The 18,162-nt window shown below is 40.5% G+C and overlaps 1 protein-coding gene across 1 annotated transcript in view; it reads left to right on the top strand.

The window, feature by feature from the left end:
- OBSCN (obscurin, cytoskeletal calmodulin and titin-interacting RhoGEF) overlaps positions 1-18,162 on the top strand; it is a 255,381-nt gene that overhangs the window by 186,351 nt on the left and 50,868 nt on the right. The window contains exons 74-77 of the mRNA XM_075062167.1: positions 2,501-2,767; positions 5,781-6,053; positions 11,691-11,963; positions 15,494-15,763. Coding sequence (XP_074918268.1) covers positions 2,501-2,767; positions 5,781-6,053; positions 11,691-11,963; positions 15,494-15,763 — 1,083 coding nt within the window. The remainder of the gene's footprint in view (positions 1-2,500; positions 2,768-5,780; positions 6,054-11,690; positions 11,964-15,493; positions 15,764-18,162) is intronic.

Below are 18,162 nucleotides of genomic sequence, written 5' to 3' on the forward strand. Positions count from 1 at the left end.
GAGTTCTGCTTCTTAAGATAAGGGCTACTTCAGGTCGAGACTTTCAATGACTACTAGTTCTTTAACCTAATTGATTGTATAGCTTCACACCTACAAAGTCCTTTGTAGCATAGCTGTGCTTCCAGGGAGAAGGGCTTTGCTGAGAGGCTGCTATTTCAATTGCCATTCCGATTTTTGGTCAAATATATACAATAAATATTGCCTGCAAATATGCCGATGGAGGGGGAATACAAAGTAACATCTAGGAGGATGCCCCTTGCCTGCTTTTGAAGTTTGCAAAATCTTTGATTTGGTTTTGTTTTCTTTACTGTATTGTATTACGCCTATAACCATAGCAGCTATCTTCAACAGTGGGATTTTAAAAGAAAGTAAAGACAGTGAAAATTCAAAAGCAGTGGCACGGGTATCCCTTTTCTCAGCAGGAGCCATCAGCTACCAGGACCATTTTTTGGGTTCCTCAATTCAAGATTCCAGGAAGCTGGGAGTACTAATGGTAGCATCGAGTTATCTACAGTAGAACCTCAGAGTTACGAACACCTCGGGAATGGAGGTTGTCCGTAATACTGAAATGTTCGTAACTCTGAACAAATCGTTATGGTTGTTCTTTCAAGTTTACAACTGAACATTGACTTCATATAGCTTTGAAACTTTACAATGCAGAAAAAAATGCTGGTTTTGATCATCTTAATTTAAATGAAAGAAGCACAGAAACAGTTTCCTTACCTTGTCAAATCTTTTTTTAAAAACGTTCTCTTTAATTATTTAGTAGTTTATGTTTAACACAGTACTATACTGTATTTGCCTTTCTTGTTTTTTGGTCTCTGCTGCTGCCTGATTGCGTACTTCGCGTTCCAAATGCGGTGTGTGGTTGACCGGTCAGTTCATAACTCTAGTGTTCATAACTCTGAGGTTCTTCTGTAGTTACATGATTGACTTTGCAAATCAACTAGTTAGATGGCTATATGCAATTATTGGTGCCTGTAATTGTCTGTTTTAAACACAGACAGACACAAGATTAGTCAAAAACTGGGCGCTTATCTTCTATGGAGTGCCCTCCCTGTGATATTTTGGAAGATCCATAATAGGATTGCCCACCTGTAGTGCCATGCTTGCCTTAGTGCCTATGGGTTTCTGACAGGCTTTATGACCAGTGGTAAGCTGGAATGTCTAATGTAATTGTACATTTCATTTCAAGTAACTTTCACGGTTTGTTCACAGAGAAAGGCTCCTATGAACTTTCAGACAGGCCTAAGTATCACTGGTGAAGTTTTCCTTTGGGCATCTAAAGTATCATAGTAAAGGCACCATTATATCACAGCCTGTTGGAAGCTATAAGTTCGTCATTGGAAAATTCCTGGCCAGATTTAATCAGATGAACATATAGCCACACTGGGTTTCATTTTTAGCACAGACCTACCTCATTTTTAACACAAACTTACCAGTTTAATTGGAGTCACCCAGCTAACCCCCGGCCAATCTTGCCGAATATGTTCTCTCTGACATTTCTGTTTTTGTTTAAGTCACTCAACCATCTTCTCAAGGCAGCTCACCCATCCCACTTCACTATCTCCACCCCTGACAGATTCTGAGAAGCCCTGACATACTCGAGAGTGAGCCACATCCAGTGCTCCTTGGTGGAACGAGGGCTGCTGTGATAGGTGTCATTGTGGGGAGGAAATGATGGAGATGGAGAGAATCCTACCGGATGGTCTCCAAAGAAAAATAGCCTTCAAGAATCTTAGTATAAGTCTTAGTTATTTGGGCTAAACCAGCGGTTCTCAAACTATGGGGCAAATGTGTCAAGAGAGACGTGATCTGCGTGATTTTATTTAAGAGCTCTGTCAGCTCTGGGTGGCTGGAGCTCATGCAGAAGGGCCGTGCACACCTGGAAGGCTGGAATAAATGGACAGCTGGAACTCCAGAGCTGGTAGCTGGAGCCACGCCATTTGGGCTCGGGCTCTCCTTTCCCTCCACTCAATCCCTCACCTGGGGTGGCAGCAGCAGTGCAGAAGTAAGAATGGCAATGGGACATTAAGTCTGCAGTGAAAAGTGATGCTGACAAATATCACTATTCACACTGCCACTCTTATTTCTGCGCAGTGCTGCCTTCAGAGCTGGGCGCCTGGCCAGCAGCTGCTGCTCTCCGCTCTGCCTCCAGAGCTGGGTGGCAGTATATATATATGTGTGGTGGGGGGAGGGAGCACGTAAACGACTTCAGACACAAAGAAGGGGGGCCTGATCAAATAAGTTTGAGAACCATTGATCTAAACTATCTGATGGTACAGCTATCCTAATGTACCTGGTTTGCTTCCACCTTGCTTGATGCTGACACAAGCAAACGCTAAACCTGCTAACTTGTAGCGCATTTGAACAGCCTTATGCTTGTAATTTCATTTCCTTTGCTTCCCATTCCACGCGGGCTCTGTGCTTGACAAAATCTAAGCTGCCCTTTCCATAAGGATCCACTAATGCATGTCCCTCCTGACATGTTGGTTGACAGATCCAACTATTGAGGTGGTCAGTCCCATGCAGGACATTACCATTGATGAAGATGGCACAGCAGAGTTCATATGCCAGTACTCTAGACCAGTGCAAGCCACATGGAAGAAAAATGATCAGGAAGTTTCCGCAGATGGGCAACGAGTCATTATCGAGCAGGACTGGAATGTAGCCAAGCTAAAAATTAAACCTGCCCTTCCAGAAGACAGTGGCATCTATTCTTGTGAGGCTGGAAGCACCAAAGTTGTGGCTATGCTTGATGTTCAAGGTGAGGTCTTCCAGCACAAAAGGAAGACTACCATGGGGGGACCAAATAGCAACCAAGTGGCAAATCACAGCCACATCTGACAATAAGTGGCAAATCGTTACCTGTTCATTTGGTGTTCATTCCAATATCAATAATAATGAAAAACGTTTGGTGTTAACATGAGTTGAATGTGAAAATGTACAAAATTCAGTTGGAAACTAGTTCAATTTAATGCCCACTTTTGGTTCCAAATGCGTATAGGTAATCATGCTTGCTCTCCAATGAACTGAATTTGGTAGTAGCACTTATCAAATGGGATATGTTCTGCTGAATTATTGTCATGCTGCAGACATGGCGTTCTTGGTCTTGAAAAATAATAGTACTTATATAGCGCTTTTCACATACAAAGTGCTTTAAAAATTAACTAAAGGATAAAATGGCATTGTATTTTTTATTTTCAGTTAATCTAATCTACAGCTCACCTTTCTTGAGTTTTATGTCTATTTAAAATAATGATAACTTGTAAAGCCTCTTGTCATTTGAAATTAGATATTGTAAGTGTCCCTGGGAGACAAAGAGTGGAAAAAACAATAGAAATATTATTTTATATGTAGTTAAGTGTCTGTGATAGAAAAGGTGAAGAGAGCAGCTTGATTCTTAGGTTTACAGAAAACAGTGTTTCAAGGTTTGTTGTAATCTTTTCTTGTATTTTTTCCCACCAAAGACTAACTCTTGTTTCCAATGAAGTTAATGAGAGTTTTGCCTTTGATTTTAATAGGATAAGGATGTGGCCCCATATGTAACCTTTACTGGTTTAATTAACAGAGCTTTGTTTGTATGTGTTTTGGACTCAGTTGCTCGGCATCTGCGTTCAAGAGTCACTATTTTCTCTCTCTCTCTTAGGTACTTGTATTGCCCCAGTTACAGTGCTATGCAAGTGCCCCACAGTCTTTATTGTGGTTATTTATTTTCAACTGAGGACAGAGTGGACATGAATATATTTTAAAAAATAATTTTCCAATCATCACAGGGATAATTTTCAAAAAGGCCTAAGAGATTTAGTAGCACAAGGCCCATTGGCCTTAAATGGGACTTGTGACGCAGTAACCTGTAGGCATTTTTGGAAATCTTCCTCCACGGGTTTTTGATACCAGTCGAGCATTTGGTGGTTTGGTGTCCCATGTAAGGTGAAAGACACCTGATCTCAATCTTAGACTTGATGGTGCCTAAGATACTTCAAAGAAAACTACCCTACATTTGCCAGTATTAACTAACTGAAGGGGTTGACGTGCAGCTGCTCCATGTAAGGAACTCTCCTTGACTTCAGTGGGACACCTACATGTAGCAACTACAGAATGAGGCCCACAGCCTGCCAGTTCAAATGGGACTGCCTTTAAAGCACCGAAATATCCAAGCACTCAAGGCAAACAACAGTAGAACATAGCATATAATGTTTTAATAACTAGTTTTCTGCTATTTGCATGTGGATTTCTTGTTTTCAATTACTTGGTACGCTATTATGATTAGAAATAATACTGTTTCTTATTTGGTTTCTGAACTGTGGGATTGTGCTCAGTTAAAAAGCGAATTTATTATTTATTATAATACTCTGCACTTTGGTAACTCCTTCCATCTTAGGATCTAAAAGCACTCACCAAGTATTAACGAATTTAGTCTTAAAAGGCCCCAGAGGGGCAGGGATCTGTAAGTATCAGCATTCTACATATGAGGAAAGTGGTGCACAGAGAAATTAAATGACGCGGATACATTCACACAGGAATGCAGTCATGCCTCTGACTCCTGTCCTTTGCCCTAGGCACAAGACCATTGTTCTCTTTAAACATTCAAGTTGGAAAATTCTGGAACCTCAGAAAAACTGATTTGGCTTTGCTAGAGAATAAATAGTTCAATATCAATTTTCTGAGTGACAAGCAATTGCACACGGATTAGAAGTTACAATGATTGATGTGGTTACTAAACAGGATTGATTGGCCCATTATTCTGGTGCTGTATTAGAACACTGATCACGAGGACTATGGTATATAACTCATGTGAGCATTATGGGTTTCTGTTTCTAAACGGTGCTCACCCAACTCAGTGTACATAAACTTGTACAGTAATGTGTGCCTAATATGTCTACGCAATTAACCTGTGCACACAATTTAGGGATATGTGCATCAAATTGGTTAGTTGTGTCCAACTACTAGTTGGTGCATGCAGTTGCAGTAGTTGTGTGCAAATGGGTCATGCACATCTATGCACATTTTTGCACACACAGTGGTCCCAGCCCCTGACACTCAGATTAGAAAATCAGGTTCCTGGACATCTGTCAGAAGAATTTGGTAATAATTAGAAAGTTACTACTAAAAAAGTGTTACCGATGCAATAAATTGTAATTTTGCAAATGTCTTTTGGTAGTACAGTTTGCAAAATCCCTTGTTGACTTGGTCAGTGCAATGATATTTGTAATCTGACAGTAGTCCGCTGCTGGAATAAGGACGGGTTTTGTATAAAAGGTGGTAAAATTTTAAGATGCGCTCCCTACCAGTTTCACATCTCTCCAGCTGTGACGCTAATTATACATATGGAGGAGGTTGGCAAGAAAAGATTCCTGTTGTGCACAAAAGGAAACTGGTTATACCCTATATTCTTGGACTGTGGATGGCTTTTTGTATTCATTTCAATTGAACAATTATTCAGTTCATATGAACAATATGACTTCATCCTTCATGTATAAAGATATAGGTCAGCTTATTGGATAAATGTTAAATTAAACCAGAATGAAACACCGTGTTAGAGTTATTTTACTACTTGTTAAACCACATTGCTGTTGTGGATGTATTTTAAACATAAGACTGTGTTAGGATGCCATTGAAATTTAAAAGGAGAAACCACAAATTAACTTTCCACATATGATGCTCTCATATCAGCTGCCAGGTGATGGGAATTACATAGTGTGCTTTAAGGCTCACTACTGCTCAGAAGTATATAAGCAAAATAGCTAATGTTTTTGATCATTTTCCTTTTCCATTAGCTAAAAACAGTATTGTCAAAGGTTTGGAGAATGTGGAAGCCGTGGAAGGTGGCGAAGCTCTGTTTGAGTGCTACCTTTCCAAACCGGAGTGCTACAATTACAACTGGCTGATTGATGATGAGCCTGCCAAAACCACAGAAAACATTGAGATGGTTTACTTTGAAAATGGACGCAGGCATCTTCTCCTGTTGAAGAACCTCACTTCCCAGGACAACTGCAGGGTGACTTTCCTGACTAGTGATGCTGTGACATCTGCGTTCCTGACTGTGAAAGGTAACAATGACAAACCTGTGCTTGGAGTTCTAGCTTTCCGATTTGAAAGGCTGGTCAACCCAGAAAAATATATGTTGAGTGCCAGAGCTGGGTACAGAGTAGCATAGGTCATGGGATCCCTGCATTACTTCTGCTTCACACAGATAAATCTTTTATTTTATACTTTGCTACTTATGTTTCGTGTGACAAGCACTTATGTGTAAGCAGTGACATATGTCACATCTCATATAATGCTTATAAATTGTGCAAATTAGCTAGAAACAAGCAACATTCATACAGAGAGTGAGCATTCTAATGGGTCACAGATATAGCTATTTCAAGGGTTCACAGATTACAATTTACATCATGATCATCATAATTATTATTGTTAATTACATTAGTTCCTAGAGGCCCCAGTCAGTTAGGCAATGCACAGACATAGAATAAAAAGCAGTCGCTGCCCCAAAGAGCTTTGAATCTATCAGCATACCAAGACAACAAAGAGTGTATTAAACAAACGAATGAGGATGGCAACAAGGTAAACAGTGAGACAGCCCTGATTAGGTTAAGTAGGAGAGTTGCCAACCCTCCAGGTTTGGTCTGGAGTCTCCCTGAATCGGCATCACTCTCCCTGTGATTAGTGAAAGAAATCTGGGAGACTTTAATAGGATATTTTAAGAAAATGACATTATGTCATGTTGGGGAAAAAAATCTCCTGGAATAGCTTCGGTCAGAGTTGACAACCCTTTTAAACAGAAATAGCAGCTGACCATACAGCCTAGCCATTGCTGACTGATTTGCAAGCATCATGGCAAAGGTGAGTATACTTTGTGCAACTTCTGTTGGCTGTGGAACATGACCATTTACGTTTCTTTCTGTTACTCAGCAGAGATGAATCCTTCTCAAACATGCTTTATCAGCTTCTCTGTGGTCTGACTATCCATCGCTTGCCTTCCCAGATTTTAGGACTTGCTTGTACATTCACTCATGATACATCTTGATTGATGTGACCCAACCAGAATAACATCTATTCTTGTATGCTTTCCAATGTGCTATTTTCCTGAACTGCACCTTAACTCATCTTACCATATTATACTCATGAGCTTTGCAAAGCATTCTTGCTATGAGGGAATGCTTCCATTTTTCAATTGCACACAGACTCACACAGCTATGCAACATAATGAAATCATAGTTGCAGGATGTTGTGGTTTTTAGCTTCAGTTTTCTGCTTGCCCAATCTTGTTGAATTAGTTACATGCATCTACTGCTAATTATTAAACCAAATTCAGCCCTGGTGTAAACAGATGCAACTCCACTGAAACCAATGTCATTGCCCATGATTGCACTAGGAATAAATGTGGCTCCTTTATGTATTTATTTCATGTACTATCTCTCCATCTATGCTAATTGGGGTGCCCAGGTATGTGAACTCTTTTGTGCTGTCAAACAATCCATCCTCTCTTGAATTCCATTGTACAGCTAGTCTGATCTTCATCTTCCCTGCATTGATCTGTAACGTCTGTGCATGCTGCTTGTCCCTCTTGTGTCTTGGAAACCAGTGCAGAGCTATGTACAACTCAATCAGCTGTTTGCCTTCCCTGATAATTCCTAATTTGTTGTCCCCTTTAGTCCTTACCTATCTACTTCAATTCAATGCCAGAGAGAAGATAATGTGCAGCAAATACATTCTTCTCTCTCTCTCTAGATTTTATGTCAAAAAACAGCCTTAATTTTGGTGAGCTGGCTTTAAAAGGAGCCACTATCAAATGCCTATTACGGTAATTGCACAAAATCACTTTCACATGGGCTGTTTGAGAAAACTGATGAGGATAAGATGGTGAGATAATGTTCCAGATACTGAGATTCTCATATGGGCAGGCATTCCAAGCATCCATATTCCGTTGATGAAATCACAGGTGAGATGGGCAGGCCATGTCACCAGAATGTCAGATTAGTGACTGCCAAAAAAGATCTTTTATGGCAAGCTAAAGGAGGGAAAATGCTCTCAGGGAGGTCAGAAGAAACATTTCAAAGACTCCCTCAAGTTATCCTTGGAGTGTTTCAACAATGACCCTGAGTTTTGGGAAGATCTCCTTCATGGTAGTTCTATTTGGTGAAACCTCATTCATACTGGAGCTACAGTCTGTGAGCGGAGGAGAACTGCTGAGGCGGAGCAGAAGTGCCAGCAGTGTAAATTTCGTAACAGAAGCATGTCCTCTATTAATCAAGCAACCCATAGTGGCATCTCTTGTTCAATGTGCCACAGACAGTTCAAAGCTCAGAATGGCCTGATCAGCTACTCATGTGTTCACAGAAACTAAACCAACCAGTGATGTCATGGTCATCTTCAAACTCAAAGGATGAACAACAATAGTAATTGCAAAAGGCTGTGAGATTTTCAGTAGAGATTGGCCCAGATCCTAAACGTCTGAGAATTTCAGAAGAGTTTGAATCCACATCTGATGTTTATGACTGACCTGTTTCCTATAATAAGCCAAAGCAAAAGCTACCCTTGCACTCTGAAGATCTGGTCAATTTCTACTTTACTGAGTTTGAACTTTTAATATAATTTAATTTTGTTTTCTTTCCTTCTAACAATCTAAACTATGGTTATTTCATCATACTCTTTTTAAAATTTCTTTTATGTTACATTTTAAAAAATTCTTTATCGGGTGCAGTATGGTTTAGTATGTTACAATCACAGCTGATAAGATGACTGAGTTACAGTATAAAGATGCACTGCAGTTTAACTCATGACACTTTGACTGCTGGGGTCTCCTCTCCTGGTGAAGTTTGCTGTGGCTACTTAGTCATCAGTATAAATCCCATCTATTGACAGTCTTTTAGCATCAGTACTTCTGTGGCACCATTAAAAAATTCTTCCAGGAGGGCATGAGTACAGGCTGAAGAATTATTTGGAACTGCCTTATCTACTGCTAGTCAACACTGTAAGGTGTTTGGAAAAAGTGGTTAAATTGTGACAATGTTATGTCAAACTTACATGTAATCAGAAAACTTTATTCATACATAATATATATTAAATAAAGCCTGGCTTATGTATTTGAGTGATTGCATCATCTCATGGCATTGACAAACATGCTGCTTCTTGTCAAGTATCAGAGGGGTAGCTGTGTTAGTCTAGATCTGTAAAAGCAGCAAAGAGTCCTGTGGCACTTTATAGACTAACAGACATATTGGAGCATGAGCTTTCATGGATGAATACCCACTTCGTTGGATGCATGTAGTGGAAATTTCCACAGGCAGGTATATATATGCAAGCAAGAAGCAGGCTAGAGATAACAAGGTTAGTTCAATTAGGGAGGATGAGGCCCTCTTCTAGCAGTTGAGGTGTGAAAACCAAGGGAGGAGAAACAGCTTTTGTAGTTGGCAAGCCATTCACAGTCTTTGTTTAATCCTGAGCTGATGGTGTCAAATTTGCAGGTGAACTGAAGTTCAGCGGTTTCTCTTTGAAGTCTGGTCCTGAAGTTTTTTTGCTGCAGGATGGCTACCTTTAAATCTGCTATTGTGTGTCCAGGGAGATTGAAGTGTTTTCCTACAGGTTTTTGTATATTACCATTCCTGTATTGCTGCTTCTTGATTAAATGTAACCATATAAGTTGCAAACATGTTGGATACTTCTCTCCATCTCTGTCTTTCGGTTGCCAGTTGTAAGTATATTATGTCTTTCAGCCTTCCTTATAGTTCAGCTACTGGAAGCTCAATGCAATTTTTGATTCATCAGAGTTTTCAACTGACCTTTCATCTTGTTTCTTTCTCTTAGCCATTTATGTGCTTTCATATTTGTCCATGTAAGCCATGCATACCTCCTCCCATGCTTCACATTCCAGCTTGCTCTCCAAACCTTCTGGTTGTAGTGTTTGTTAGTTGTCAGCTCATGGGTTGGTGGTACCCCAGTGTCAAAAATCTAATTTTTAAACGGAGGTGGAACTTTTTCTTCTATCTTTCAAAGGTTTTCCACAGTTTTGTTTTCCTTCAGTCTATCTTCTTGGTGAGGAATAGCATCCCTCAGCTGCACTGGGTAGCTATACTCCCCCACAGCTCCTAATACTTTTCTCTCTGTGGTGATCTTAGCTTCTTTTCTATTGTGATTGAACAGTATGTTTTCTGTAAACTTATCAGTGCACCTTCCATGCTTTCAATGCATTTCCATCATTTCCCCCATCTGCTTCTCCTGCAGACAGAAATTAATCAAGCTCCTTATACAGGATGTAGAGTTAAAATAATGTTTTGGGAACTTGGGGCTTAGCTAGATCTTTAATCTTCACGACATGCACAAAATATCAGTTTTTTGTTGGCGGGAAATGGATTCACAGTCACAGCTTGCGCAGTTGTACAAAGTACCTATCTCAAGCTCAGTTGTCCAACCAAATAATTTTAACTAGATATAAAGAGGAGCATATTAATTTATCTACTCAACATTTTGTTATAATTCTTAGGAGTATAAGTGCACCTGGCTGGCTATACTCTCACAATCTCCATTTCATATCTGGGCATTGTGTTTCTCACAATACCATGTGACCAATGGCATGTTTCTTAAAAAAACCTGAAGATCTGATCCAGTGTAAATCCTAATTCATGTTAGACACCCTTCATTCTACGTTACCAGCTTGTAGGACCTAAATCTAGAGAGTGTAAATAATTTTGCACAAAAAGTGAAATCCAACATATCTTCAGAATGTCCAGTCGTGTCACTTCACCCCATGTCCTTCACTGAATTTCATTGAGGGAAAATAGTACAGTAGAGTAAAAAGTAGGAAAGAGAGCAGCTGAATTCAAAGGATAAAGTCAGTCTTCTTTTGCTCTTGACAGCACTCTCAAATCACTCAATAGGGAAAACGTGGAAATAGTGTGGGTTGCAGATGAAAAAGAAATTCAAGAGCAAAATCTGAAACCATTTGGAACCTCCTAATATAACTTTATTGATATTCTTATCTGTTTGAAAAGAGTAAAGGGAGGATGTTGTTTCAGTTATTTTTATTTGCTGGACAGAGACAAAAGAAGATTGTGACATGCTCTCCTTGAGTGGGAAACAGCGAGGAATTAATCTCAAATCAAATTACAGAAAAGGGGAAAAAGAGAGGGTGAGGATGAACCAGTGAAGTAAGTGTGGGCATGAAGGGAGATTACTAAAGCTTACAAGCTTTTTTAGTTTTGCTTTACAGATGGTTGTGCCCACAACACCAGCAAGCTTGTGCAGTGTTATGAACTCACCATCGTTTCATGAATTTTGCTGCTATTTTCATGGAATGTCAGGAAATAGTCTTTTTCAGAGAAAACTGCCATTTGCTTGTGCAAAACTTCCCAAGCTCCAAGCGAGAAAAGTTCTTGGCTAAAACTGGGGAAAGGACCCAGGAAAGGACCCAGGATGCAGAATCAGGGCTAAAGCAGGTCAAAAACAGGAGGCTACAGCACACAGATGTGAAGGATCCTTCCTGATAGCTTTGGCAGTCTAGTTTCTAAGATTTCTGCCATCTCTAACCAGATTGCATAACCTAGACCTCAGAAAACCCATCAGGCTCTTCTGCCAGCCCATGTGGTCTAGCTGTCGAAAGATGCATTAAGAACATTAAGTATAAATTTTGACACTTAATCTTTGCTTCAGTATCTTGGGGTTTGATTACATATTTTTAACTGCAGGATGGCGCCTGGAAATTTTGCAGCCTTTGGTTGACACTGAAGTCACTGCTGGGGACCAAGCTACCCTTAGCTGTGTTTTAAGTGAAGCAGTGCCAGTCAGTGAAGTCGCCTGGTATATTAATGACATGGAAATCCAACCAGACGAGAACTGGGAAATAGAGGCAGATGGAGACAGCTACAAACTGATCCTGAAGAAAGCCCAACCACATCATGCTGGAGAGGTGACTTTTGCTGCAAGGGATGCAATTACATCAGCCACATTATCTGTAATAGGTAGGTTCATCCAGTGAACGTTTCTGCCAATTCTAGCCATTGGTACTTGCACCACAGAGGGCAGGAGAAGAGCCAATGGGTTAAAACTACAGCATTTCAGATTTAGATTAAATCTCTGGAAAAACTTCCTAACTGTAAGAATAGTAGGACAATGGAGCAGATGCCTAGGGAGGTTGTGGAACATCCTTCACTGGAGGTTTTCAAAAGGAGGCTGGAGATCCATCCATCTTGGGTGGTTTTTAGACAACAAATCCTGCAGCTTGGCAGGGGGTTAGACTAGATGACCCTTCCGGTCCCTTCTAACCCTATGATTCTATTATTCTCAGCCTACAGGACTGAGCTCTGTCACTCTGATTTTCTTACATCTGGTCTGTTTTCTGTTTCTCCTTCCCACAGGCACACATGCCAGCTCTCTCAGGTTTGATAAATTGCTGCTGTGCTATTCTGCTCTGACTGTCTCATGAAATTAAAATTAAATCAACTAGTGTTGAGATCTTCTTTTCAGTGTTTCCTTAGCTGAAACTCAACATTTTATAACCTACCATCATTGTTCTGTAAAGTACTAAATAGAACTGTACATACTTGTGGAGAAACCAATTTTCTGAGCAAGTTCTCTCTATCTTTATTTTAAAACAATACTCTGCAAACTTACCAGCCTTAGGGAAAATGGTAGGCAAATTGGAAAAGTTGGTTTCAGGTTAGCAAAGATGTGTGGGTCCCCTTTATAACCTTTAACCCAGTGATTAGGGCACTTGTGAGGGACCGAAGTTTGAATCCCTGCTCTGAATCACAGGGAGAAAAGATTTGAAGCTACATCTCCTACCTCTTAGATGAATGCAGAATATAGTCATCCTCACATTCTTGCTCTGGCCCAATGACTATGTTCGTGTTTATACAAAGTGGAACAGTTTCAACAGGACAGATTGAGAGCAGCCATACCCCAGAATAGCCTATAACCAGGCTGCTCAGCTGAAAGGAGGACATCTGCTCCAGAGGGGGAATTCAAGCTTGGGTCTCCCACATCTTAAGCATGTGACCTAACCACTAGGCTAAGTACAGATTCAGACGTGGTTTGCTGGTCAGGAAAACCTTTTTCCCAAATGGTATTAATTAGGTCATGTTCTCCAGTATTTTTGGATCAGCCAAAAATGCATTTTGGGGTGAAAAAAACTATTTACCCAAAAGATTCCACCCCGCTCTATATGTCCCCCTCCCCATAGATTACGATGCTTCACAGGTCTACAGAGAGTTGTCAATTGTGCAAAGATGTATCTGATTTTCATAGGCACAACGCAGTTCCGATTCATGGTGAAAAAGATACTGAATGTGTCACTTAGATTTCTTCTTATTGCTTACAATGAGGGCTTATTTGTAATCTCACTAAAAAGTGACAGCACTTATTTTATACATCATTGGAACTCTTTGTGCCCTTAGCCCTCCCTGATCCCCCTGAAAATCCAGAGATTTTAAGTAAGAGCAGTCACTCGATAACTCTGTCCTGGTTCACACCGCTGAGTGATGGTGGCTGTGGCATCTTAGGCTACAATATTGAGAGGAAAACACCTGGTGGTGGCTGGCAGCAATGCAACAAGGAACTTATTCAAAACACAGAGTTTGTTGTGGACAATCTCTCACCAGACGAACCCTACAGATCCCACATTTCAACTGTAAACAAAGTTGGTGCTGGTGAACCAGTGCATTTACCTCAAACTGTGCAGCTAGGTGAGAATTGGAGAAGTCCCATAATGCACTGAGAGCTGTTATAGGCCTGTATTTCGCATGGTATGTCTGCTTAGGGTGACCAGCTGTCCCGATTTTATAGGGACAGTCCTGATTTTTGGGCCTTTTTCTTGTGTAGGCTCCTATTACCTCCCAACCCTGTCCCGATTTTTCACATTCGTTGTCTGGTCACCCTATGTCTGCTTCACACATTCAAGGGACCATGAGAGTGAAATGTCCACACTATAGCGTAGTTCGGTGATACCGAGTCTTGGAGAGAAGGTTGGTAAATTGTTCTGGGCAGAAGCAAAGTGAAACCTGCTGTGTTATTTATCTACTTGATATCTTTCTCTCCATACTTCAGCACTCAGTCTCATGGCTTGCAATGCATCTCCGAGTTTTGTCTGATCAATATAAGATTATTTTCTCATGGAGACCAGATGGAATGACTGAGGCAGGGCATGCTGGAATGGCTATGTTACTGTGGCTGATGGCAACCGAGAGTTTTATTGTGCACTCAAGGGAGAGGCAGTGTTTCCTCCTTAAAATGCCTCTCTCTCTCTCTCTCTGATATTTGTATATCTCTTGTAATTTAACACCTTGACATTGTACCTGGGGGTACCAATTCACAGTTGCTTCAGTGAAACCCCAGTGGTCTTAGAGTTACCTTTAAGTTGTTTTCTTGTAAAGCCTCTCTCTACATTCTATTGCAATGGGACCTGTGTGCTTTGTATAGTTTCTTCTTATCTTTTTTGAAAACCCCTGGTAAGTTAAATTCCTGAGAGGGGGAAAATAACATTTTAAAAACATATTTGTCCATGTTTCTTCAGTCAAATCTGGCTGAACTCGGGTGCATTTTAGATACTGGTGCCATGCAGCTGTCATGTTATTAGAAGTCATCTAATATCAAAGTGATGAACATAACAAAACATTTTCTCACTATTTAAGAGCTGCTGGCTCAGTCATTAGTAACAAGAGTGAAGGTTTCATTGTGTTTTTCAAAACCTGAGATGGAGGCAACTTTCAAAATCTTTTTCCTGTGTTGGATCTTTTCTTCAAAAGTTGAAGGCTGGGTCTACGCTTCTGATTTACTCTTCAAGCATATAGGAATTGTAAAGCTACTATGGGCTAGGTCTTGGTGGGGTGTATGAGATTGTGTGTGAGACTTGGCAAAAGTGGGTGATGACTAAGGCTAAGACTTTGTTATGGATATTTTTAGTAAAAATCACAGACAAGTCATAGTCAATAAAGAAAAATTCACAGAACCATGTGACCTGCCTGTGACTTTTACTATAAATATCTGTGACAAACTGGGGAGTTCATCTGCAGGGTCCCCACACCTCCTGCAGCGGCCCAGAACTCCCAGGGGCCCCCACAACTCCTGGCCACTGTAGGCAGCAAGGGGAAGATGGGGACCCTGTAGCTCTCAGCTGCCGCAGGCTAAAGTCATGGTGGTCTCTGAAAATCAGTGATTCCGTGACTTCCACAACCTCCATGACAAAATTGTAGTCTTAGTGATGACCTATAAGCACAGAAACATAAGGGAGGAAAGCTCAATGGCTTCTGCATGTAGCTGTAAACTAATGCGATCTAATCTTCTGGGAGAGCTTTAGAAGTTGTAAACTCTAAATTACAGCAGTTTTTCCATTTACCTTCCAATGATTGACTGCAACAGGTGAACAAAAAGTTTAAAACACCAAAATTCAAAGCTTGGATGCTTCACAGACTCTAATTTCCCCCCCTTTTTCGGGTCCATAAAGCAGACAAGGGTGCATTCATTGATTTTAATGCCCTAATTTTTATAATTGCAGAGCCTCCATTTACAGTCACTCGTCCCTTAGTAAGCAAGTTGGTCTTGGAAGGGGAGATGGCTGTCCTGGAGTGTGAATTTTCAAGAGAGACCCAAGAGGCAATCTGGGTCAAAGGAAAAGAACAACTACAGCCTGGAGAAAGATACGAAATCAAGTCTGATGGCAAGAAGCAGATGCTCATTATTCGTGCATTTAAACCTGAAGATCAAGGATTGTACACCTGCATGATCTCTCCCGATATCAGATCCTCTGCCCGTCTGTCTATTGAAGGTACAAAAAGTGTGTATCTGAGAGTTTTTATTAGTTCTAATTAAGGATACTCAATAGCATCTCCATTGTTAAGGCTGGAATTCAGTTTCCGTTATAAGCTCAATATTTCTCCTCCTGCTAAATCCACAAGCAAAGATGTGTCAGTCTCGAAATGAGGACATCATGTCTGTTGTCGAGGTAGAATTTGTCTTTGGGTTTTGAAGTGATCAGACAAGAACTTCCTTATCAATGATGCATTTAAAAACGGACACATTCACCAGAGTCCAAAACTTTTTTGCCACTTTATAGCTAAGAGTACAACCAAAACATAAACAAAACCAGAAGTGAGACATTTTAGTTCACTGGAGTAATATAGCCACATCCTAGTGCTCAAGACTGTTGATTAAACTCTAATTGTAAGTCATTAAGATTTTAAATTGTGATGTCCAAGTGTCTCAGTGGCTCCCACAGGCATAAAAAGGGTCACCAGATGTCTGCTGGAGACCTACTGGTAAGCTTTCATTTAAAGAAGGAAAATAAGTCTCTAGCTCTTTTCGAGCTTAATCGGATAAGTTGTAGGTAAATTAAAACGCGATAAGAAAAATGGTGTTCACCACAGTAGAAGATTCCTCAAATGCTTTTTTGCCACATTCTCACTTGAGACCAAGGATGGTGGGAAAGAATTAAAACTGAGTTTATTGGATTCCTCAAGAGGGAGGGAAAGCAAAGTCAAAGCAGGGTAAATATATTTATTCCCTATGCAAGAGGCAACTATATGCTTTCTTTCTGAATTACTTTCCTGTTAGGAAAAATGATGAGAGAGAGCAAAAGGAAAGTCTCAGTGAGAGAGCACAGGACATGGATCTTCTCTAGGACAGGCTACTGCAACTCTGAGGCAGGGAGGCAGCATTCTTAAAAATTAAAAAATTCTTACACTGCAATTTAGACTTTTCCCATTCAGTGCCAAGGCACCTCTTAAAAAATGCTACACTTTCCTAATGGCATTAGTAAAATTGAAAATACATAATGTAGATAAAAATAGTGTTTACAAAACCTTTTGTACTGGGAAATATTTTTTCTGCACCCCCAGACAAATGCATAAAGTGGAGACAGGTGAGGAATGTGTGGCTTCCTCTCAAATTCTCCAATGAGAATCAGTGTTGTTACTTCTTTGTTTCGGTCTTCACTGAGAAGTCTGAAGGAATGTCTAACATAGTGAATGCTTGTGGGAAGGGGGTAGGTTTAGAAGATAAAATTAAAAAAAGAGCAAGTTAAAAATCACTTAGAAAAGTTAGATGCCTGCAAGTCACCAGGGCCTGATGAAATGCATCCTAGAATACTCAAGGAGTTAATAGAGGAGTATCTGAACCTCTAGCAAACTTGGAAAGTCAGCGGGAGAATCGGAGAGAGTTGCCAGAAACTGAAAAGTACAAATAAGTGCCCGATCTAAAAAGGAAATAAAACAACCCAGAAACACAGACCATATTTAATTTCGTGCCAGGAAGATAATGGACAAGTAATTAAAGAAATCAGCTGCAAACGGAAGGTGGTAAGGATGGGAATAGCCAGATGATGTCAAAGACAAATCGTCAGTCAAACCAATCTGAAGCTTTCCTTTGATAGGAGAACGAGCCTATGTGATAAGGAGAAACGGTGGATATGGTATACCTAGACTTATAGCAAGGCATTATCAAGTCTGCAGGAATGCTATCAAAAACTAGCAAATACAATTAGATTTGGACTACTGAATAAGGTGGTGCATAACGGCTGGAGAATAACTGTACTCAGAAGAGTGGTTGTTAATGGCTCCCAATCCTGCTGAAAGTATAACAAGTGGGTTCCACAGGGGTTGTGTGGGAGCCGGCCTTGTGCAATACTCAACAAACGACTAGATTGGCAATAGAAAGGACGCTTTAGTAAATTGCGAGATACCAAAGCGGGAGGGAGCAACTGCTTTGGAGGACAGGTCAAAATCAAAAATGATCTGACAAATATGGAGAAATGGTCTAGATAACCGATGAAGTTCAATAAAGACAAATGCAAAGTGCGCCGACTTAGGAAGAACAATCAGTTCACACATACAGAGATGGGAAGAGACTGCCTAGGAGGATATGGCAGAAAGAGATCTAGGGGTCATAGTGGACCACAACTAAATATAGTCAACATGGTGAAGTGTTGCATGAAAAAAAAGCAAACGATCTGGGAGTGCATTAACGGTGGTTGTAAACAAGACACGGTGAAGTCATTCTTCGGCTCTAACTCGCCTTGTTAGGGCGCCTCAAGCGGAGTAGGTGTCCAGGTTCTGGCACTCACATGCAAGAAAGATGTGGAGAAATTGGAGAGGGTCCAGAAAGAGCAAAAGCATGATTAAAGGTCTGAGAACATGACCTAGGAAAGGAAGGCGGAAAAGATTGGGGGTT

The sequence above is a fragment of the Chelonoidis abingdonii genome, chromosome 2 (assembly GCF_003597395.2).
Source record: "Chelonoidis abingdonii isolate Lonesome George chromosome 2, CheloAbing_2.0, whole genome shotgun sequence".
NCBI lineage: Eukaryota > Metazoa > Chordata > Testudines > Testudinidae > Chelonoidis > Chelonoidis abingdonii.